We start from the raw sequence: 25,107 nt of genomic DNA, 5'->3' as shown, positions 1-25,107 counted from the left end.
TGTAATAAAAAGCTGAGTGGGCACTAGCTAAGCAGGACGTACAAACAGGATTTCTGGGGAGAGAAGGAAGAGGAGGAGGAATCTAGGAAGGCAGAGTCGCCAAACAGACAGATATAGGAAACAGGATGTGTAAGAAAAAAGAAAGGTAATACCATGTGACAGACTATAGATTAATATAAAGAGATTAATTTATAAGAGCTAGTTGGGAACAAATCTAACTTAAATGCCAAGGTTTCATAATTAATAAGAAGTCTCTATGTCATTATTTGCGAGCTAGCAGTCAAAGAAAAATCTGCCCACAATCATACTTTTTCATTTCATAAATATTAGAAACTGTCCACAAACTTTTACGTAAGTCAATCTCAGATTTTTAAATCTGTAATCAACAGGTTCAACCCCATTCAACTTTTCAACAATGTCAAATTAAATCAAGAGAAAACAGAACCCTCCAATGGTCACTTTACAACTTTTTAAAACTACATCAGCTTATCAACAGGCTGATGAAGAAAATTCATCAACTGCATCTCTACAGAGTTAGTGCATGCGTTGGATGGCAAAGTGCCCACTACACAGGGGACAGGTTCCAAAGCCCCAGAGAATGCCATCCCTGCAAATATACTCATACTGCTATTTCCAGTCAAAGATGGGCTACATGTATGGCACTATTTCCATAAAACTGCATGAGCTAGTGGCATCTTAACCATCCTAGCTTGTGCCAGACTTCCTATGATTATACTCTCACCAAACAAAACTGCCAGCCATAAGTCTGTGAATGTATCTCAAATGGCTAAGTGTGCATGGCTATACAGTTTTTCCTACACACAGAAACTGATGATAAACTTTAACTTATAAACAGTAACAGTAAAAAAATTAATATTTTTTTAAAATTATAATAACATCCTGTAATAGGTTATTTAAATTGACAAATTGCTTAGTTCTAAGTCTTCCAACTTAAAATTGTCAGACCTAATGTTGATCACAGGTAACTAAAACCATGGAAAGCAGAACTGGGCTTGGAGGTTGGGGTTAGAAGATCAAACTCTAAACACACTGGATTCTGGGCATATAAACACACTTAACCTACCTGTGGTAATCTAAATGAAAATGGTCCCCTTAAGCTCCTATGTTTGAATGCTTAGTCCCCAGTTAGTGGAACTGTTTCAAAAGGATTAGGGAGTGTGGCCTTGTGGAAGGGGATGTGTCACTAGGGGTAGGCTTTGAGGTTTCAAAAGCCCACACCATTCCCAGTGTCTGTTGGCCTGAACAACCATCCCTCCCTCCCTGTCTTCCCCATGTCCCCCCTCTGTGTGCTGCCTGGTTCAGCATGTGAAGTCCCCAGCTACTTCTCCAGCACCATGCATGTCTGTTTCCTGCCACAATGATCATGGACTAACTCTTTGAAACTATAAGAAAGTCCCACATAAATACTTTCTTGTATAAGAATGCCTTGGTCAAGCTGTGTCTTCAAAGTAACAAAACAGTGATTAAGCCTATCAACACATATCTGAAGAACTTACATTGCAAGAGTAACTTACTGAACGTGTTTCCAATAGAGTTATGTGTGAGGCAATGATGTATTAGCTCCTTCTGTTCAGACTAATTTTCACTGTAATCTGACAATGCCTCCTCTCTAGCTCTCTGTGCCATGGGGAAATGGAAACAAGCTCTCACCTGCACATCTTCCTGTCTTTGTTCCTCGAACCGTGGAAGAACCCCTCTCTCAGTCTGGTTCCTCCCTTGTACACAAAACTCATGCCCCTTTTGCCACTCCTCAATGTTTCCTTCATTCTTCCTTCCACTTTCAGTTAGTCCTGGCATTATATACGGTACTGCTCATTAAACAAAGAAAACCCAAGCCCTTCTTCCTAGTTACTGGTCTATTTCTCTGCTCCTGAAATTTCCCCATATCATCTTGCTGTGCCGTCCACCCAATCAAACAAACAAACAAAAAACCATAACAAAGAAACACCTTTCTCATGACTCTAGCTCAATTTTAATCGTCCTTCAGACCTTCTGCAGCCTTTGAAATAATTGCACTTCCTCACTTTTAAATACTGTTCTCACTGGTTTTCTAGGATTCCACCTGATCTGGCTTTTAGTCTCTCACAGGCCACTACTCCTCAAACACCATGAGGAGTCCCTCTCAGCTTCCTGGGTTACTAAAGTTCTCTGGGCTTGGCCCTGCCCTCTTTCTCCATCTACATGTGCATCCTGAGCCACCTTCTACAAGAGGTGAAACTAAACTGGGGCAATATAAGGCAGGAAAAATGGTTTCCTCCGAGGAACATAAGGACGAGAAGGGGGAACTCTGAGGAGCAACAGAACCCCTCACATGTGCTTGGGGTGTTAATCACAAGTCTATGCATTTGTTAAGAGTCATCAAACTGTATACTCAATACCTGTAAACTACTATATATAAAATGTGCCTTAGAAGAAAAGAGCAAATAAGGCAGGTGGACAAGATAATGCAAAGGCACTTGCCATGTAAGCCTGAGGACCTGAGTTACATCCCCAGAACCTATATAGAGGTGGAACTGTCTGCATAAAATTTTCAACTGATCGCTACATGATACACATGTGCACACATATACGCACACAAACACACACACACACACACACACACACACAAATAGATGAAGACTTAAATAAATATCCAATATATATGTTGGTGACTCCTAAATAATTATTTCTGGTCCTAATATTATAGTCATACACACTAACTTTACATGTGACTCTCCTACTCGATGTCAACCAGATATTTTTATTTTACACAACCATAACCACGTTCTCAAGCCTTTCCCAAGTTGATCTATCTCCACCCTTCCCTTTCTAGGTGGCAACTCAATCCCATGATGCCCCAAGCTTGGAAGCTGTTCTGACTCTTCTCCCTCACATCCTGTGTTCCACCCATCAACAGATCCTACCAAAAAATTCCTTACTGTTTCTATAGCTACCAAACCAAAAGTATCATCTCTAAAATCAAAAGAAAAGTGGAATGAAAAGAGACTATATACAATTATGCATTGGTGGTTTAATTTTAAAGAAAAAAATTACTATGATTTAACCCCATGATAATCTGGCTGTACATTTCATAACAGAATATTTTGTCCAATAGACAAAAACCAAAGAAAGCTTTAAAGTCTTCTCAGCAATCACATTGTTGGTAGGAAAGCTGGCACTTCTATCCAAGGTCAAGGTTTTTAGAATAAACAGAAAAGACACATGAGCATAAAATGAAAACAGCAAATATCTAGCCAGGCAAAGAAACACGTCAGTCGTGGGAGGAAGGCAGATCTGAGGCCAACCTGGGCTATAAGGAAGACAGTGAGATCTTGTTAAAAAAAAAAAAAAGGCCGGGCGGTGGTGGCGCACGCCTTTAATCCCAGCACTCAGGAGGCAGAGGCAGGCGGATCTCTGTGAGTTCGAGGCCAGCCTGGTCTACAAGAGCTAGTTCCAGGACAGGCGCTAGAAACTACAGGGAAACCCTGTCTCGAAAAACCAAAAAAAAAAAAAAAAAAAAGCAAAAGCAAACAAACAAAAAAACTTACATTTCAATTACAGCACTAATCTAATTGTCTGTGCTTACCTTAACAAAACTACAAGGAAAATCCTAACCCTGTTAACCACACCAGCACTCAGTCTGTGGCTGATGAGTACTCTTGCCACTAAAAAGATGCCTTGAAGAAACTTCTGATACTAGATTGGGAAAAATGGGAACTAAGAAGAATTAACAGTATTTGTTAAAAAAGAAAAATCAGGGGCTGGAGAGATGGTTCAGCGGTTAAGAGCACTGACTCTTCTTCCAGAGGTCCTGAGTTCAATTCCCAGCAACCACATGGTGGCTCACAACCATCTATAATGAGATCTGGTGCCCTCTTCAGGGGTGCAGGTACATATGCAGGTAGAGTAATGTATTCATAATAAATAAATAAATCTTTAAAAAAAGAAATATCATAGCTATTATGAAGGAATTCATTACAAAGACTAGCATGTACTACATAGCAAGACCCCATCTCAAAACAAAGCAACCACAGGTTAATAATGACACAAAAGAAAAGAAAAAAAAACTTCATTGGCCACCTATATAGAACCCTAGGAAAAACACTCGTAATGCTGAAATTTGTTAATAAAAAAAAAAACAAACATGTACCCACCCTGTCTTTGTTGTAGAAATGTATCTAAAGATAATCAAATACATTATATAAAATTCTTCATATATAAAAACTAGTTAATAGATCTAAAATGGTAAATAAAATCAAGACACACTATTTACAACCTGTGAATCAACAGCCACTCAAACCATCTGTGTGAAGATGTTGAGAGCAACTTAATGATGGATGGGCAAACACCTGACTCCATCGTGACTCTTAAAATCACACACACACAAAAAAAAAAACACCAGGCAGTTTCCTGATATGATGTAATATGATACCTAAATCACCACAAAGAAATCACTCTTACCAAAAGTTAAGACCCAACTTGAGTCAATTTTTGGCTGAGTTTATAGAAAACAGCCAGAGACACTTATTGTTGCCTGTTTTTTTTTAAATAATTTATTTACTTGTATTTTATTTATATTGGCATTTTGCCTGCATATATGTCTGTGTGAGGATGTTGGATCCCCTGAAATAGGAGTTATAAATAGTTGTGAGCTGCCATGTTGGGGCTGGGAATTGAACCCAGATTATCTAGAAGAACAGCAAGTGCTCTTACCCACTGAGCATCTCAGTTTATTTGTTTGTTTGTTTTATTTATTTTGAGACACAATTTTTCTGTGTAGCTCTTGCTGTACTGGAACTTGCTCTGTTGACCAGGCTGGCTTCAAACTCACAGAGATTCACCTGCCTCTGCCTCTAGAGTGTTGGGATTAAAGGCATGAGCTACCATTAAGACAACTGGGATACAATTATTCTTCAACAAATAAACTACCAGAAAAAATTAAAGAGAGCCTATACATTAAATAGAAAGTGGGACATTTTAACTGAAAGTAGAATGTGAAGGTTAGCTAGACAGCTCAGTGGGCAAAAGTGCTTAACAAGCTATGTTCAACCTCTGGAACCCAAACTCACATAAAGGTGGAAGGAGAGAATTAAATCCATAAAGTTGTGCTGTGATCTCCACATACACACACACACAAACACACACACACACACATGCATGCACGTACAAAAATAGAAAATAAAATATGAATAAAAGTAATATATGAACCTCAGATTCAAATCTAAAGAAAGTAAAATTAAAAAGTTTGAGGCAAGCAGAGAAAAGTGACAACAGATTATACGATACTAAATAAAGTTTATATATAACATGTACGACAAAGAAAATTAATAATTTCTTCAATTATTAATTATATTTTTAAAAGCAAGTTCTTTATAAAGAAAATTAAAAAGCTCTTTTATAATTTAAAATATTTATAAACAACTATAAATTAAAAAGCTAAGAGGAATTCACTTTTACAATGAAAATAAAAACATCTGGAAATAACCTCAATACTCTTATAGATATAACAAAATAATACACTTATGAACTATTTGTGCACACAAATGATCCTGTGATCAACTTAAAATACATATACCCCGCCGGGCGGTGGTGGCGCACGCCTTTAATCCCAGCACTTGGGAGGCAGAGGCAGGAGGATCTCTGAGTTCGAGGCCAGCCTGGTCTATAAGAGCTAGTTCCAGGATAGGCTCTAGAAACTACAGGGAAACCCTGTCTCGAAAAATCAAAAAAAAAAAAAATACATATACCCATGTCATAAATGAAATTTACAATAAAAACATGAAAATCTAAACAATGGTTTCCCCTTACGCTGTGTGTAGGTTTCTCTCTGACAAAGCAGACTACTGATAACACTGTGTCTACACTGTCCCTGAAGTCTGAATCACAGGAGACCTAGAAGGTCTTTGTTTTCTAGTCAGGTCTCACTGTGTAGCCCTGGCTGTCCTGGAACTGACAGAGCTCCACCTACTTCTACTACTCTCAAGTACTGGGATTAAAGGTGTGCACCACCACTGCCTGGCTGAGGGTCTTATTCTATGCATTCTCTTACAACATGTCATATGGGTTTAAGTCACAAAGTCCATCCACCATCCAAGAGACCTTTAATTCATCTATGACAAGGCCACACTGGAGCCAGCCAGATGGCCCAGTGGTAAGGCTGACAATACTGTTGACCTGAGTTTTATCCAACATGGTAGAGAAAAACAACTCCAAATTGTTCTCTGTTCATATAAACAGCATAGCGCATGTACACACAAACAGACACACAGACAGACACGGGGACACATGGGAAGGAGATGGGAAGAGAAAAGAAGAAGGAGGGGAAAGGAGTCAGGGAAGAAAATGCAGCTCTGACTGGACTCCATGAGTCAGTGGGAAGAAGAGCATGCCAGAGAGCTCATGAGAGTCACGTTGATTCTTCTACTGAGGAACATATAAGGATAGATGAAAGAGTCTGACAAAATATAAGTAGCAGATAAAGAATGAATAAATGGCACTGATCCCAAATTCCTAAGGATGATCAAAAGGCTTTAAAGATAACATTTGTTCCCTGGAGAGAGCATGCGTTTGAAAGATGTGAAAACAAAGGACTAGGGGCTGGAGAAATGGCTCAGTGAAGAGCACATGATGCTCTTACAGAGGATTTGAGTTTGATTCTCAGTGCACCAGTCAGGTAGCTCACAACTACATTGAACTCCAGTTCTAGGTGGTTCCAACTCCTTTGGTCCCCTGTGCATAGGTATATGCATACACACAGACATATTTTAAAAATAAAACAGAGTGCTGTTCAGTTTACCAAGCAGATGCTCAGTGAACTCCTGACTCCACTTTTCTAGCAAGCTGTGATGACAGAGCCACACCACAGAAAATTTCAAAGACATTATTCTCTTCATTGATGCGGCAGGTGTATGATAACTGTTTAGAACAGCCATGGAGCAGGGCGGACTGTAGGTAACGACCTGCTCCAGAAATAATGATCACAGAGTCAGTTCCTGAAATGTGTGATAGGCAGAAAAGAGGAGGAGGAAATTGTGTAAATACACAATGAACAGAGTGATTACAAATGAAATTGGAGGGGCTATCCACTTCTCCAGCATACTCTGAAATTCTCAGCAGAGTTAAAGCTGGTGGGATGAGATGTGCAACACTCCAGCTGAAAACCGTTCTCCAGTTGGAAATGGACTGCTGCACAGACATCAGAGGCGCTCAGTTCATGCTCTATTTATATGTTTAAGATTTCAAAGTGAAGAAAGCAAATAAAGGGTAACCCAAGAAACAGAGCTTAAGCTATCCCTTGTCTTCATTAAGAGGCTATTCACAGCAACTGCACTGAGAGATACAGGAATTTCAAAACAAACAAGGTGAAGGATCCAAGTGTTTTTAGGCCATATTAAATATAATGGAGAGAGCTGTAACAGAGGCAGCCCGGCCAGATCTGTAAAGTATCAAAAGCAAGGCTAGGGATGGGGGGATAGCTCAGCAGATAAAGTGCTTACCAAGCAGACACAAGGACCAAAGTTTGGATTCCTAGAATCCACATAAAAGCTTCTATTCCCAGGATGTCATGGCAGTAGACAGGAGACAAAACAGCAAGTTCTGGGTTTGACAAGAGACCTGCTTCCATATATGAGACTAAGAAATGTACCTAATGTCATTCTGTAGTTCATACACACATGCACAACACACACACACACACACACACACATGCATACACATAGATGCAAACTTCTCACATGAACTTGGCACATATTAAGAAAAGAAAATAAATTAACTGAAAACTGTAAGAAATCAATCAATAAGATATAGGAAAAAGAAATGGTAGCCCAGGCTGGCTTTAAACTTGAGATTCTTCTACCTCAGTCTCCTAAGTGCTGGAATGACAGATGTATCCTGCTGTGCTCAGCATGTCAACGGAATTTCTGGTTTTGCATAGGCATCATTTAGAGGAAGTCACTAAGAAAACTGGACCTAATGAAAGCACTGCACAAAAGCAGCAAGTATAGTGTGGCTGGTTCATCAAGGAAGACAAAGCTGGATGTGAGGTGTGGCACGACCATTCTTCTACCTTCTAGCTGTGTGACTTTGGTAAGTTAATCAAGTCTCCCTGGCCTGTCTCACCAGTAATCATAAGTAATAATACCTCCACCTTTGCATAGAGTGAAGAATATGAAGTGCCGAGTGCACCCTGTTAGTCACGTAGCAACCATTAATACTGCCAACCTTAGAATTATTGGGCAGCAATGGAGACAGTCAACAAAGATTTATGAGACATCCATCACCTGCCAAGGAGGTATTGGAAGAACAAAGAGGACATTTTTTTAAAGGAAAGAAAATAAAGAGAATGTCTTAGAAAATGATCTAATCATTATAAACTATTTTAAGACTACTTTACTTTCAAGACTGTATGTGTGAACATGCTCATGCAGAAGCTACCAATTGTGTCCAGTGTCTTCCTCTATCATTTTTAACCTCATTTTACTAAGAATGGGTCACTTACTACACCTGGAAGTCACTGACTGGCTAGCCTAGCTGGGCAGAAGCCCAAGAGATCCTCCTGCTGTTGTATGCTCAGTACTGGAATTTCAGGTCTGCCATTGCACTTTCCTGACTTAGCCATCTCCACCGTAACCAAGAGTTTAAAATTTTTTCTTCTTGCTGAAAATGAAGCATTGAAAATAGGTGTTCTGAAGCCAGGTGGTGGTGCATGCCTTTAATCCCAACACTAGGAAGGCAGAGGCAGGCAGATCTCTGTGAGTTCGAGGCCAGCCTGGTCTACAGAACAAGTTCTAGGACAGGTTCCAAAAGCTACAGAGAGACCCTGCCTCCCCCCCCAAAAAGGGGGAAAAAATGGTGCTATGGTCACTGAAGCAAGGTAAAGTCTAGGACTATATAAATGAGCTGACAAGACAGCGCAGCTGGTAAAGGTTCTAGCTGCCATGAGGAAGAACCTGTGTTTACTCCCCTAAACCTATACAATAGGAGAAAACTGATTCCTACAAGCTGCCCTCTGATTCCACACATGCAGGGTGACATGTGTTGCATGAGTGTGCACACACAAACAATAAATAAAAAAATGGATAAATAAATAGAACTGTACAAATGAGCCTATAATTTAAACACTCATTTGAAAAAGTATATACTATCCTTGGCCCCAAGAAAATGGTACTAAGTAATGGTTTTAGAAAGCGCCCTCTAACAGCATTAACCCTGTAAGCCAGTGGGAAAGGAGGCCCAAACCAACACAAGTGCACTGGGCTCAAGCTCAAACACAAGTGGTATCCACCCAAAGAACTTAGAAGAACAGATTAAAAATAGAAGTCCATATATAATGATATAAACTAAGTATACAAAAATCCCAAATCATAAATGAAAGTTATTTCCATTTACCTGATTGCTTAGAATTTCTTTCTTTCCACTGAATATTTTTGCATTTGATCTGGTTTTGTCTTTCTTTGCGGAGTCGTTCTAATCTTTGAGCTTGAAAAGAAATATTATAACTATAAGTTTGTCAATGAAAGTTTACTATAAACAAAGACATAATTAACTACCTTTATATGAATAAAGATGTTTTATATTGCATATGGAGGAAGAAAGTCATAAAATTTTAAAGGTGGCACCCCTGAAAAGCAAATACCAACAAAAACATGAAAATATTCTTGATTTATAATTGAAATTAGAGGATATAAAACATTAATAGAGATCATAAAGATAGTATTAACATGGAAGAGAATAATAAAATGTGAAAACTTCTGTGATTAATATGACATTTCATTATATAAATCATTAATAACGGTCTTAAAGGAATTTTAATGCACAAATGAACTGAAGTGAATATTACATTACAGGAATAAAATTACTGTTATGAATTACTCTACCCGTTTCAAAAATTAAAGATAAATGAACTCAGACTAGACTATTAAAGTTTTAAATATAAAATCCTTTATCTAAAAATCATGAAAATTATAAAATGTCAAAGCTATATAAATTAGCATAGCTTTTCTTCAGTGGGCTGAAACAGTTTATAGGTAGTAAAATAAATGATTTGTATCTTTGTCACATTAGTCAAATCGTAAAAAGAACAATTCTTCTTTAAAAAACTTTAAGATGTACTTTAAAGATTAAAAACTAAGTTCCTTGATCACCAATATGGCCTATAGTTTCAATTAAGTACTAACACCTCAGCGTTAACTAAAGAAATGTCTGCACCAAGAGTCACCTAAAATCACACGTCTGTTATTACACTGGCTAATCAACCTTCAACCTTCAAAAATCAGCAGCCTGGTCCTTCACAGAAAGACAACGGGTATCCATTAGCAACTGCTGCTCACAGCCATAACTGGGGGAAATCAGAACTCAGGTCTCTCTCACTGTTTTTTCGTGCTACTCTTCCACATCCTATTGAGGCACACACACTGGCAATAGAAAAATATCTAAAATAAATTTTGCTTACAAACACTTTCAAGATGGGAAACCATACATTCCTTCCTTAGCATTATGCGAGAGAAACACTGGAAATGACCTTCCCAGAAATTTAAAAACTATGCAGGCAAAAGCATTCTTTTTTGTTAGTTTTTTCAAGACAGGGTTTCTCTGTGTAGCCCTGGCTGTCCTGGAACTTGCTTTGTAGACCAGGCTGGCCTCAAGCTCAGAGATCCACCAGTCTCTGCCTTCCAAGTGCCGGTGTGTACCACCACTGGCCCTGACTTGCAAAAGCATTCTGACAACATCGCTATACCTAACCAAACCCACTGTCATTAGTAACAATGAAGGATGCAGTCACAGTAACACCACTGTAACACTCTAAATGGGCATCATCTTCTTCCTGGTAAAATCTACCCCGCCTGTCACAGAAGATACCATGTCACAAACTTTGCAAGGATGTTCCAACTAGAGCACTGAGTGGTAATGGCTCTAAATTAGTTGCGAACCTTCACTAAAACCCTATTTTGATTAAAGTCTTTCTTGATACTGGGAAGTGATATTAGTTATTTTCTTCTTATGGAAAAACTCTTCTTTTTGATGTCACAGACACTGCATTCTGAACTCAACTTCAATGTTTCTTTCACTGTGAGGCATACCTAGCTCTGCCAGCAGACTCCCAGTTAACATTTTACATCTGAAGCATGAAAATAAACATTTTTCATTATTGTCCATCTCTTGTCACTCTCTTTCCTTGGGATTAACAGGCTACTACTACTGATTCTGATTATATTTTATAATGGTCTAAAAAAGGATCCTTAAAATGCCATCTCTCACAAGTATCCATATATATATATATATATATATATATATATATATATTTCAGCATGTATTCTTTCTCCCTAACTCCCTTTCCTCCCCCCCCCTCAAATAAAGCCTTGGCACACTGCATTCTCCTGGAAAGATTATAAAAGCACTATCAACTGGACAATGGCAATGATAAGCCTCTAAAGGTTAAGAACTAAATACATATGGCAAATTTGAGTATTTACAAACACTGAGACCAAAGGTTTGTGATCAACTTAAGGAAATAAGAGGAAAGCATCAAAATAAGAGCATTTTTGTGCCTCCCTTACTCCATGTACGGATCCTATTAAAACCCACCCAGGAGCTGGAACTTTAGTGGGCCTGCATTCCTGGGCTAGCCTGCTCTTGTACTGATTTTGGTGCCTGTACTCCTAGGCGATCCTGCTCCCATATTAAGAGATCTTTGTCACCCTGAATCTCCCTCAAGGAAATTTACTTGCGACTGGGTGGCTCTAAGGTCTCAAAACAGGGCCACTTCCTTTTCTAAAGGCAACTTCCACCTACATAAGGCTCTCCTGTCTACTTCCTCCTAACAGCTCAACACCAAAGTCGTCTTCTACTCACAAAGAGATGCTCAACCACTCTCTCACTAGGCACAGACTCCCTAATGGACCTCTTCCAACCCTGTCCATTATCTCTTGGCTGACTACTGATCTGAAGCTAAGAAGACAACTAAAGACAGTTTACCTGTGTTTGAGCGTCTTCTAATACCAAAGTCCCAGCTTGAGGTAATATCGACAGACTGGGCGTACACGTAGCCCTGAGTCTCACCACTGCTTCCCTGAACTTCTGACCCACTGTCTCCAGGCACTGAAGGAGGATGAGTCTTCTCTAGGTCAACATCATGATCAATGAGAACCATTTCACACATTCCCGTGTCATCACTGGTCACATGTGACTGTCGAATATGAGCTAAAATGATAGTTGGATTGTCCAAGAAGGCCATCCTTTCTGTGGGCCAGTTTCTTTAAAAGGCTATTTTCTCCTCTTCATACTGTTTCACGGACTCACCTACCTAGAAACATGATGCACACAGCAATATTTAAGAAACAGACAAAATATGGCTGAATCATTTTTCAAACAAACTCAATATGATAAAAGTTCACCTTGAAATCCAACATTATCTCTGTACCCAGAAGCTTAGATGGATAAAAGCTAAGCTGAAAGGAGAGTTTTATAAGCACCAGGCCTATGGCTCTCTTGCAAGCAAATCATAGCAACACTCAGTGAGGCTACTCAAGGCAAGGAAGCATGCTAGAATGTACGTTTTCCTTCCCACTTCCTCTACTTCATGCACCTGCTCATGATGCTGTGAGGTAGAGGGTAAGGAACAAAGTGTTGTCAGGTGATATGCTACAGTACTCACCTGCACATAGCAGTTCAGTCTCATGGCTGTAAATTTAAAGGGACAAGAAGTTTTTTGAGCTAACAAGAATTTTACAAAAGTTTACCGCCAAAGTAATTTTGTTCAATAAACATTTTTTCTTTTAAGATAATATTGTGCTTTTCAAATAAAATATATTAATCAAAATTGCCTTGCCGCAAGATTAATTTCTTATCTTAGAAACCTAATTATAAGAACTGCTTCCTTGATCCTGTTAAAGCTACACGTAATAATGTTTATCCCATGAACTAGATAGAACTTTCTCAGTGGGCTGGAAATATTCAGCACAGAATAATACATACTGTGGCTAGGAAACAGACCCTAGAGACCAAACTAGGTTTTGTTATTGTTGTTGTTATTTTGTTTTTCAAGATAGGGTTTTTCTGTGTAGCTGTCTTGGAACTTTGAAATATGCTTGCCTCTGCCTCCCAAATACTGGGATTAAAGGTGTGTGCCACCACAGCTCAACAAGACAAAACTAGTTTTAAATCTCTAGAATCCACATAAAAAGATGGGTGTGGGGGGTTGGAGGGATGGCTCGGAAATTAAGAGCACTGGTTGCTTTTTCAGAGGACCTAGGTTTGATTCCCAGCACCCACATGTTGGTTTACAAACATCTATAACTACAATGCAAGGGAATCTGACATTCTCTGACCGCTACAGGTACCAACTATACACACGGTGCACATACATATATGCAGAGGAAACATTCATGCACATAAAATCAAATAAATCTTAAAAATAAAAATCTGAGCATAGAAGAAGCATTGGCCTGTAACCCCCAAACTACAGAAAGCAGAAACAAGAGCATCACTGGGGCTTGTTGGCTGCTAGTCTAGTTACAGTGAAAGACTGTTTCAAGAGAATAGGAGTTATACAGCAGAACACACAATGGCCTCATACACAGGGGCATGTGTACCTGAACACATATACAATCATACCCACACATATATTCACACACTAACTCTCACACAAATACATACCTTTAGGGCTGGGAATATAATAGAGTACTTGCCTGGCATATACAAGGCTCTGGGTTTGGTTCCCAGTATAAAGACAAGGAAAAAGAAAAGAGAGGGGGGAAAGGTGAAAGACTCTTGTCATTTGTCTCTTCTAGAAAGGGAACAGGGGAAAATCTAGTAACATCTGATTTTTAAAATTTATCAAAAAAAAATTGCCATTATCTAGTGGATCTTAAAGATACTATTAGAAAAAATGTGGTTGAAGCACATTGTTAAACAAGACATTAATTAAAATATGCTAATATTTACTCCCTTTCCTTTATATCTGGTTCATGGACTACTTCTCTCACAAAGGCTAATTGGAAATGCAAAGCTAAGTACCTCATGTCTAAACAAAACTTTATGTAGGACAGACCTCCTATGTCCCCAATACCATGTGGTAAGTGTCATACATTTCTCAAATATCTGATCTCCTTAATTATAACATGCCAGTGTATTGATGAAATAATTACAAAATTTAAAGTGAGCATTTAAATTCCATTTGTGAAAACGAAGGCTTTTCTATAACCATAGAGGGAGCACTGAGCATAGAGCCTCTTGTCAAGAAGCTGATGGTTGCAGTTGGTCACCTGCAAGCCTCCTAGAACAATCAGCTATTTTCCCTCCATAAAAGGCAGGCAGCTAACTGCTGGCAAAAAGGTTGTGTCTTTTACCTGCATATTGTCTAGCCCTTCCTGCAAAACTAGATGTTTACTGAGTGTTCTGGTACCAAAAATCAAAAAGCAAAGAACAAAGAAAAGTACACTAAATTACCCTTAAAAACAAAAACAAAAACAAACAAACAAAAACAACCACAGAACTTTTCTAGTAAAGCAAATCTGCTCCAGCACAGCTTATGAAGAACAGAGAAATGGGTTAAGCAGCTCTGAGGGAGCACACCAACTCTCCAACTTCCCCTTTCATTAAAGGCTTCGACATACTCCAGCATCAGCAGGCAGTTTCTCTGTTAAACAGTATGACTCCATGCAGTGATGAATGTGTGTGATTTGATCCACACCAGCTCTGAGAGGAAACTTCCACAGGACTTCCCTGGGAAACATGCTATTGGAGTGTCATTTCTGGGCTCCTATGAAGTGTGCCTGCAGTTCCATAAAGACAGGGGCCTTAGCACCGCATCTCTCTGGCAACAAGAATGCTACACCAAGCAGGATACCCAATACATGTTGCTGTCTCACTTTCAATGACTATCCAATCCTGCAGTCGAGATAAGTCCTTCAAGTATGTCAGATGTGTGGTGAGTGAGAGGGATCACATTCTGTTAATACAGACATGAGAGCCTCTCACCAATGTGCCTTTCAAAACTGTCACCTTGGGACACTATCCATTTATGCCAACACTGCTTTTCAGAACCACTGACAGTATTTTTGAAATCTCTTAAGAGTGGGAAAGCATCGCTTGAAGGTATATTTGATTTCTAACACAGATGTACAACAAAATAAGTTATTTTTTCTGTTCACTTGCACAAAGAACAAAAAGATTTTAAAGAACTAATATTGACAGGTATCCTGAGACATTACACTCTCATTTATTTATTTTTTATGTTTTTAGAACTGTTTTATTATGACAAATCCAGCAAAACTTTGTACATACACATATAATCAAAACTGCCCTCCTAAAATAAACATTCAAATTTCTTCTAACATCATCGTACAGGTTATTAGTTGCAAAATACACTCTCATTTATAATAGAAAGGAGTGAAAACGGGTACTTGCTAGAGAAGCTTGGTAATGCTTATCAAAATGTAAAACGTAAACATTCTATGAAATCCACTATAGAACTTGCCCCAGAAAGTAACTAAGCATAAATGTTTATATCAGAATTATTTGGAATATATACTGAAAATCTAAATGTAATCTAAACATTCAAACAACCATACATATGCTCTGACACATATATACAATGGAATACCATGCAGTAAAAAAAAAAGAAAGGGGCTGGGGAGCATGAAAGTCCTGAGTTCAAATCCCAAACACCTATATAAAAAGCTAGGTATGGCCCCATATTCCTATAACTCTAATGCTATGGGTGACAGAGACAGGAGGATCACTAGAACTTGCTGGTCACTAACCTAGAGTCAGCTGCAGCTACATCACAAGAGAATAAGAAAAAGAACAACAGAACAGGACACCTAATGTCTCTGGCCTCGGCACATGGGCATGCATATATCACACAAAGACAAACACACATAAAACTTACTAATATACAATACATACGGTAGAAGATAAATAAATGTAATATATATATTTGGTGTGGGATTCCCCTCTGTATGCTATGAATATGTTTTATTACCACTGGTTAATAAAGAAGCTGCTCTGGCTTATGGCAAGGCAAACTAAAGTGAATGCAGGGAGAAAGAAGGCAGAGTCAGGTAGACTCCACCCAAGAAGCAAGAAGTGAGTTAACAAACCATAACACTCATGGTAAAATATAAAATAACAGAAATGGATTAGTTTAAGATATAAGAGCTAGTGAGGAATTCGCCTGAGCCATTGGCCAAACAATGCTGTAATTAATGTAGTTTTGTGTGATTATTTGGGTCTGGATGGCCAGGAAACAAAAATGCAGTTTCCATTTATATACCAATGTATATAACCAATGGCTATAACAAGAACCTTAAAACCCAGAAAAATGATAATATTTCACAATGGATGATGTTTAGAGACATTATAACCAGGTGAAATGTGCCAGTCATAAAAGAACATGTACTCATATGAGCCACCTAAAGCACACACTCTTAATGACAGAAAGGGAGACTGATAGATGCCAAGGAATGGAGGAAGGAGGACCAGGCAGATGTCAGTACTATTTCCAGTCTAGGAAGATGGAAAATTCTCGAGATGGGTGGTGGTGATGGCTGCATACCACCACGAGTATTCATAATACCACTGAACTATGTATTGAAAAATCATTAAAATGACAAATCTCATGCTATGTATATTTTACTACAATTGAAAGTCTTTTAATTTAAAAAAGTTTTAAATCTGGGATGCACTAAACAAAACAAAATTAACCAATTTATCTCCAATTCAATTATTAAATATTGTGTTTTTAACATTTATGTGTGAGAGAGTAAGCAAAGCAAGAGAATGGAGGTAGAACCGAGAACTTCACAAATGGTAAGTAGTCCTAGCTCTATGCCCCAAGCCCCTTTCTCCCACTTTTACTTACCAGGTTCTTCAAAGCATATTTTTTTACTTAAAAAAATGTAATAGGGACATCTAGACAGAAGTGAGGACCATTCCAAAATGACAGATTTTTTTCTTTTATTTTTTTTAAATTTAATTTTTTTTTTTTTTTTTTTTTTTTTTTTTTGGTTTTTCAAGACAGGGTTTCTCTGTGTAACAGCACTGGCTGTCCTGGAACTCTCTCTGTAGACCAGCCTGGCTTCAAACTCACAAAGATCTACCTGCCTCTGCCTCCTAAGTGCCACCACCTTCCTATTTTTGTCTTCTTTTGAGACAGAATCTCATATACCACAGGCTGGCCTCGAATTCCTGACCCTCCTACCTCACCTCTCACATGCTGAGATTACCTATGTATGCTACCACTTCTAGTTTTAAAATGACAAGTATTTTTAACATATAGAGTTGGTCTGTTGGTCTCCTTATAAAAAGACTCTGCACAATCTGCTTAGTTCTTATTGATCTATTAAAGAGGATCCTGGCATAACTTGGATACTACATACAACCACTCACAACTGCGTATGTTCACAGAACCTGCATGTAGTACCTTGAGACATGGCTGAAATCATTTTTAGCAGATTCTGATGAATATCAGGTCTCAACAATCTTTTAAGATTAGGATCTCATTCTGTAGCCCAGGCTGACCATAAACTCATAGGGTTCCTGTCTTCACCTCCTGAGTACTAGGATTATAGGCATAAGCAACCATACCCGGTTCTAAATACTCAAGAACTTTATACACACAAGCTCCCAAATTTTACTGGCAATTGTTTATAGGAAAGCATGAGATGAAGCATAATAAATAATAAGACATAGATGCACAGTTAGGGAAATTAGCCATGGGGCAGTGATTCAAGATAGAACAGTATGTATCCACAGGACTTGTACATTTGCTATAGCTAGAGCACAGGATTCCAGAAACCAAAAGGAACTACACATTGACTAACCTCAAGTTATTGCAAAAGCTAAAATTATTTATCCTTTTTACATGAATTAATTTACATAACCATCAAAATAACCTTTTTAAGGTAACTGCTATCATAAGGCATAGAAACACATGTCTTTAGTTCCAGCGCTTGGGAGGCAGAGACAGGTAGATTTCTGGGATTTCAAGGCTGGCCCGGTGTACAGAGCGAGCTCCAGGACAGGCTCCAAAGCTCGAGAGAAACCTTGTCTTGAAAACAACAACAAAAGGCTGCTTTTTTTTTTTTTTTTATTCTCCATTTACAGACTGGGAAAAAAAAAAAAAAAAAAAAAAAAAAAAAAACAACAAAGCACCCACCGGGCAGAATAAAAAAGGTTAAGAAATGTGGTCAGAGCACATGTTCCTAACCATTGTGCCACAGCCTCACAACAAAGAATCACAACAGTGGCTGCAAGACAGTTTATAAACACCCCATTGTTGTGGGTTCCAAGGATTGACAGATATTTCTTTCCTGGGTCTTCATATAAGCTTTAAGACACAATGTGTTCAGCTGTATACATTTAGCTACTCTGCTAATGCTACAGTAATTTTTATACAACAGCAAAAGAAAAAAGCAGTACCTGCAACAATTGTTGAAAAAGACAAACATGTTTCACAAAATTTCCTATATGAAAGGAACATGAGAGATCATCTACTTTTGACCTAAAACTACAGGTCTTACTTTATATCTCAAGTTAGGTCTAAATACATATTAAGTTGGGTTGATTTGTTGCAAAGCTGGACTCAAACCCAGGAACCTTCGGTGTACTTGCCAAGCACTTGCCCCTAAACTATGCCTCTGATCCCAACCCAGAGATATTTTTGAAAATAGTAATTTATGCAACCTCAGCTATAAGTCAACAGCTGAAGTATTTTATCTTTCTTCGAATAATTCACCAGAAGCATTGAACTCTCCTCGTACTCCTTCACTAAGGACCTGCAAGCTACAATGTGTCTAAACGTTTGTGTCAAGTCCATGCTTAGAAAGGACTTCCATCTCCTTCCCTTTCAACATACTGCACTCACTGCTCTCCACTAGTAGGACGAACAGCCCTCACCTGCAATCTGTGAAAACCTGCCTGAATAAGCAACAGCCCGAGGCTTCTCAAAGGTCTGCAAACTCCCAATCAAAAATTACTGCTGCCCCATCAATGTGTCATATAAATGCTGGCATGTTAATTGTGTATTTATAAGATTGTTAATGGTTAGTTAATTTACCTCCCACACTATTATTGTACTTGAAATGATTTAACGTCTGCTAAGGGAATTAACAACATGTAACAGCAGATGTGAGTTGTTTTTTTGGGGTTGTTTTTGGGTTTTGTTTTTTAACCTTTCTACACTGTACCCCACCTTGACATTGTTAGTATTAGCCATGATAACCTGAATAACCTGATTCCCAAGCAGGAGTCATTAACACACTAACAAAAGCAGTCCTATTTATCTACCATGACACAGGGTGGTCACAAGTTAGGATAACAAAATCCTTTCATTATATATGAAGTTTCAATTCATAGAAACCAGCAGACTATCTTTTGACTATGACCAACGTTCTCTGATTTAGCTACAGTTCAGAATTTATTCCTCTTAGAATTTGAATATGGAAATGACTATTAAAATAAAATGCAGTTTATTGCTTCTGAATTTCTTTCTCTCACTTTCTCCAATGTAACTCTAAATTAAACCTTTCTGTATTTTTTAGACTGCTCTGGGAGTTCAAAGCTTCTCCACACGACTATGCCTAACTTCAGTGAACAGTAACAGTGAGAACATATATCTGGAGCTTATTTTATCCTCCTCCATTTCTACTTCCATACTTTGAGTAAAAATACTTTAAGATTTTTAAAAAACGGGGGCGGGGTATGTTTGCATATTCTTTTGAATGAGATTCACTCACTAACCATCATCTTACAGTGAGACTAGGAATCTCTAAGAGTGTGCTGTCCATAGACTCATGTCCACGTAGGGGCTCATCCACACAAACAGAAAAGAAACACAATGCAATGTATATACCAACACTAAACGACTATGCTTTCCAAGAAACAGAAAAGTCCCAGAAAGGAAGTGTGTTCCAGGATGGCCAGGGCTACACAGAGAAAACCCTTTCTTGAAAACAAAACAAAACAAACAAATAACAGTAAAACACTTTAAGGATGGCTGGGCTTTTCTTAGGCAGAAATAAAAGAAGGATAGTGATAGATGACCCATGCTGTGAGCAGTACTGATCACTTGTCATGTAACAGCCACACTAGGCTACACTAACCATCTTGGTTTGGTAAATCTGGGTTTGCACTATGATTTGCACTGATCAAATGTAGTTGAAATAATTGTATGAAATTTCAAAATCTTGACCTCTAGATGACTGGCTTTGGAATATTTCCAAATCATCATCAAAAGAAAACCCATGTGTTATATAGACATGTTCATGTAGGTACGCACACTTGTATGTGTAGGTGCCTGAATGTGTCCCTGCGGAGGTTACAGCTGGTACTGTTTTCTTCAGTCACTCTCCACTCTATTTTTTGAGACAGTCTCTCTGAACCTAAAGTGCAACAAATCAGCTAGGCTGTCTGGCCAATGAGCTTCAGGGATCTACCGTCAATGACCCTAGTGCTGGGATTATAGATGTACATCATGCACCCAACTTTGATATAGGTTCTGGGGATCTGAATTCACATCGCATGCTAAGCAAACACTTCTGCAGAGCTACACCCACAGCCCTAAGAAATTTGTTATGTTTTGCTGTTGTTTGTTTGTTTTGTTTTGTTTTCAAGAAAGGGTTTCTCTGTATAGCCCTGGCCATCCTGGAACACATTCTGTAGACCAGGCTGGCCTCTAACTCAGAGATCCTCCTGCCTCTGCCTCATGAGTGCAGGGATTAAAGGCTGAGTCAGCACCATAGCTAAGAAATTTGTTTTTAAAACTCATTAGTTAAGCTAAATAGATTTATGTATACACATAAAAAAACTCATTAGTTACAGTCTATCCTATGATTAAACTACACCTCTTTGTTTTAAAAGAAAAAAATATATACATCACTAGAACAAGGTGTAGTGGCAAGGTCTGTAGTTTCTGCAACTTGGAAAGTAGTGGCAATAGGACCAGAAGTTCAGTAATCCTCAGCCATACAGGTTCAAGGACAGTCTAGACAGTATTTCTAAACAAAAACAAAAACAAAAACAAAAAACCACACAGTGGTTAAGAGCACAAACTGCTTGTCCAGAGGATATGAGTTCTGCTCCCAGCACATAGGTAGGTAGCTTACAATTGCTCCAGTTCCAGCCAATTCTAGTTTCTTCTGGCACTAGCATTCCTATACACATACTACCATCTCATGTTTCATGATTAAAATAATACATTTTCAGAAAAAGAAAACACTACTAAAATTGATAGTTAAGAAAAATGTGCAATGCTTGTTTTTGCTGGGTTCAGTTTCCCAGAGCATACAGGGATTTTCTTAAACCCCAGTATCAATCTGGAGAAAAACTGGCCTTGGTGCTATTCTTTCTCAATGGACAACTCAAAATCAAAATTCTGCCTACAGATGTTCCTGATGACAAGTACAAAGAATGTAAGCAATAATCACTAAGTAATAATTAATATATAACCATATATGAAGCTCCATGCCCAGGTCAGACTACAGTATTACTCCTCCCCTGTTATAAAACATCACTTCCAGGTCCTGAAATAACGTTGTTACAAGTAACAGCAATAGAACTTCAGACAACCTAACCACCCACAACACTCAAAACTCCAAACCTGACAATAATTTCAGTGGTTACAAGAAATCTATCCATTTGGCCGGGCGGTAGTGGCGCACGCCTTTAATCCCAGCACTCGGGAGGCAGAGGCAGGCGGATCTCTGAGTTCGAGGCCAGCCTGATCTACAAGAGCTAGCTCCAGGACAGGCTCTAGAAACTACAGGGAAACCCTGTCTCGAAAAACCAAAAAAAAAAAAAAAAAGAAAAAGAAATCTATCCATTTGCTGCAATGTAGCCCTAAATTATTTTTTCTAAAGGGTGTTATCTCTCTGACATAATAGGTTTGATTGGCAGTTGTAGAAAGAAATAATTTCAGGTTTTACATTAAGATCTCAGGTAAAAAAATGTTTATAGTTTTATCTAGAATGAAGATACAAGTAATGTCAAAGCTGCTAGACTGTTTTCAACATGAAATCATTGGTTAAGCAGTGTTCATCTGCTTCCCAAGTACTCACTCACAGACATTACTCATCTGATGAGGGCTACAAAGCACTTACTATGTGTCAGGCACCAGAGACAGAGACTAGAAAGAAACAGCAGACTCGACCACTGCACTTATGGAGCGGGGGGGGGGGGGGGGGAGGTTATGGGAGAGACAGCTGCATAAAGTCTGGTCTCTTGGCATCACCCATCCACTTTACTGTATAGCTACCCCCTTTTCTTGACCTTACAGGCCACAGTCAACAAAATATAACAAAGGTGTGAAAGGCACAATTCCTCAGAAACATTCTGTCACATGAGACCTCTCAGTCAAGTGAAGACAAAAATGGTCAACGAAAGAGATTCCCAAGGGCCTTGAAGCAAGCAGTGATGCAGCGAGGACCACAAGCTCAACACTGAGACTGTCTTGGCCATTAGTTAGGAGCTGTGAGGAACACATGCTACCAACATCCTAAGCAGCTCAGAAACTCACCACCAGCTCGCACCTTCATTTCTGAGATCATGTGGAGGAACCCAGCTGGAGCCTGCCTCCTGTCTCTGAGAGTCCTAAGCTTGTACTGCTTTAAGTCATGCAGTAAACCCAAATGCAAAGCACAGAGAGCTCTCTCTACAACCTGGTTCCACTATCAGCCCTTCTCCCCTCAACCTCCTGCAACTCTCAGTAACTCTGTGTATCTTCTGGTCTTTAAAGGGTGATGATGTAGCTCCTGGTTATGAGATCTGCTCTTCTCCAACACAGCCAAAACTTCCCTTCAGTCCAACACAAGCATCTCACCCCCGCGAACTCTTCTCCGAGACTTAGGGCCCACGTGGTTTCACAGGCACCTTATTTCTGCCTTCAGTATTTAGCTGTAGGGACATCATTTCTAAGGAACTATGTGCTCCAAACTGATGCAACTCTTGATTCAGTAAGGTTTTATGAAGGTGTCAATCTCCCTCTTCTTAAATCACCTGCTGAAGACACAACAGTGGCAACGGTTTCAGACATCTGGCAATTGCCAGCGCTATCTATGGCTGTCACACTGGGGATGGGTGCTACTAACAAGGGGATGGCCAATCATGCTACAGTACACAGGGAAACACCCACCACAAAGAACTGTAGCATCAAAATGTCAGTATCAACAATGCTGAGGCCAAGAAACCTTCATCTGTGACTCAAAAAGACATCTGTGGTCACTTCTAATTCCCTTAGAATCATTTCTTACTAAACCAAAGAACTTTGCTACTAAAATCTAAACTCAAAACTTCTGCAATCTAAACAATTCCTACTATCTGTGTTCTGATAGTTTAATGTACTAGGAAGACCTAGAGCTCAAATCACTGCTATTATAGTAAACTGCAAGTCAGGCATAGTGGTGTACCCCTTTAAGCCAAACACTAGGGAGACAGAGGAAGGCAGATCTCTCTGTGAGTTCAAGGCCAAGTCCAGTCTATGTAAAGAGTTCCAGGACAGCCAGGGCTACACAGTGAGACCCTGTCAAAAAAAAAAAAAAAAAAAAAAAAAAAGCCAAGCTGGGTATGTCAATCAATGGGTAAGTGATCACTTTCATGCATGAAATGCTGGGTTTGATCCTCACACTGCATAAATCAGACATAGTAGTGCATGCCTATAATCATGGTACTTGGGTGGTAACTACCTGTTCAAGGTCATCATTGGCACTTAGCAAGTTCACAGCACTTGGACTGCTGTACTGCAGGAAACCATTATAAACAAAACAAACAAACAAAAATCACAAGTTGCATTTCCTCATCCTTTTTCTATAAAGCCTACCTGCCTGTCTGGGATGATGGCTCGGTTGATAAAGTACTTTAATAGTCATGAAAGAATGAAGACCTGGGAGCATGCCTGTAATCTCAGCACTTGGGGGAGGAGGGAGCACGGCAGAATCATGAGGATTTACACGGACTGCTGGCATGCCAATACAGCCGAATCTGTGAGTCCCAGGTTCAGTGAGAAAGACTCTATCAAAGTGACTCTCAACCTTTCTAATGCCATGTCCCTTTAGTACAGTTCCTAATGTTGTGGTGACCCCCAACCATAAGATCATTTTCATTGCTACTTCATAACTGTAATTTTGCTGCTGCTATGAATCAGAATGTAAATATCTGTGTTTTCCGATGGTCTTTTGACCCCAAAAGGGGTTTCCATCCACAGGCTGGGAATCACCACTCTATCTCAAAAGATAAGAAAATACCCAACATTCTTTTTTTAATATTTTATTATGTATACAAAATTCTGTCTGTGTGTATGCCCACAGGCCAGAAGAGGGCACCAGACCTCATTACAGATGGTTGTGAGCAACCATGTGGTTGCTGGGAATTGAACTCAGAACCTTTGGAAGAGCATGCAATGCCCTTAACCTCTGAGCCATCTCTCCAGCCCTACCCAACATTTTGGTTTTTCGAGACAGGGTTTCCCTGTAGTTTCTATAGCCTGTCCTGGAGCTAGCTCTTGTAGACCAGGCTGGCCTCGAACTCAGAGATCCGCCTGCCTCTGCCTCCCGAGTGCTGGGATTAAAGGCGTGCGCCACCACCACCCGGCCCCAACATTCTTTACATACAAGTGAACATCCATAAACACACACTTTTTTTTTAATTAAAGCCTGCCTGCCTGCTTGCCTTTCTTTACTTGGGTGCCTCTTACTCATTATTCAAAAATCCAGCTCCATGGTCAAATCTTTCAGGAACTTTCTAATGAGTCCCACATTAGCTGTTCCTTTAAATTTCCACTCCGCTGCACTGCATGGCCTATCTATCTCTAAGTAATGAATCCATAATAGTCACTAAGTACTGAATGGTACATTCAGCAACTATGCACTGTAGGTCAACATCTGTCAGGCACTCCTCTAGATACAGAACTCACAGTGTGCACATATACCCACAGTCCTGCCTTCATGGAGCTCATGTTCTAATGATATCAGTCAAACAAACAAAGCATGTATACTACAGCAGCTAGAAGCACTGTGGAGCACAGCACAGGGGAGAGCGAGCCACACTAGATGGAGTACTAGATTGCCACTGCAAACAAAATAGCACCAGAATGGTTCATTGTGAAGTTTCTGACTT

The 25,107-nt window shown here is 39.2% G+C and overlaps 1 protein-coding gene across 11 annotated transcripts in view; it reads right to left on the bottom strand.

The window, feature by feature from the left end:
- Mapkap1 (MAPK associated protein 1) overlaps positions 1 to 25,107 on the bottom strand; it is a 222,702-nt gene that overhangs the window by 183,342 nt on the left and 14,253 nt on the right. For 8 of the 11 annotated variants that reach the window (XM_038336928.1, XM_038336923.1, XM_038336919.1 and 5 more), the window contains 2 exons: positions 11,974 to 12,301; positions 9,388 to 9,477 (listed from right to left, as the gene is read on the bottom strand). The exons of 2 other annotated variants lie outside the window; for them this stretch is intronic. In XM_038336928.1, the coding sequence (XP_038192856.1) occupies positions 9,388 to 9,477; positions 11,974 to 12,232 (349 nt within the window). In that variant the 5' untranslated portion in view covers positions 12,233 to 12,301. Of the gene's footprint in view, positions 1 to 9,387; positions 9,478 to 11,973; positions 12,302 to 12,652; positions 12,679 to 25,107 lie in introns of all 11 variants that reach the window. One more of the 11 variants, XM_038336922.1, reaches the window with a different exon arrangement.

The sequence above is a fragment of the Arvicola amphibius genome, chromosome 7 (genome assembly GCF_903992535.2).
Source record: "Arvicola amphibius chromosome 7, mArvAmp1.2, whole genome shotgun sequence".
Taxonomy (NCBI): domain Eukaryota; kingdom Metazoa; phylum Chordata; class Mammalia; order Rodentia; family Cricetidae; genus Arvicola; species Arvicola amphibius.
This window is presented reverse-complemented; position numbering and strand designations above follow the sequence as displayed.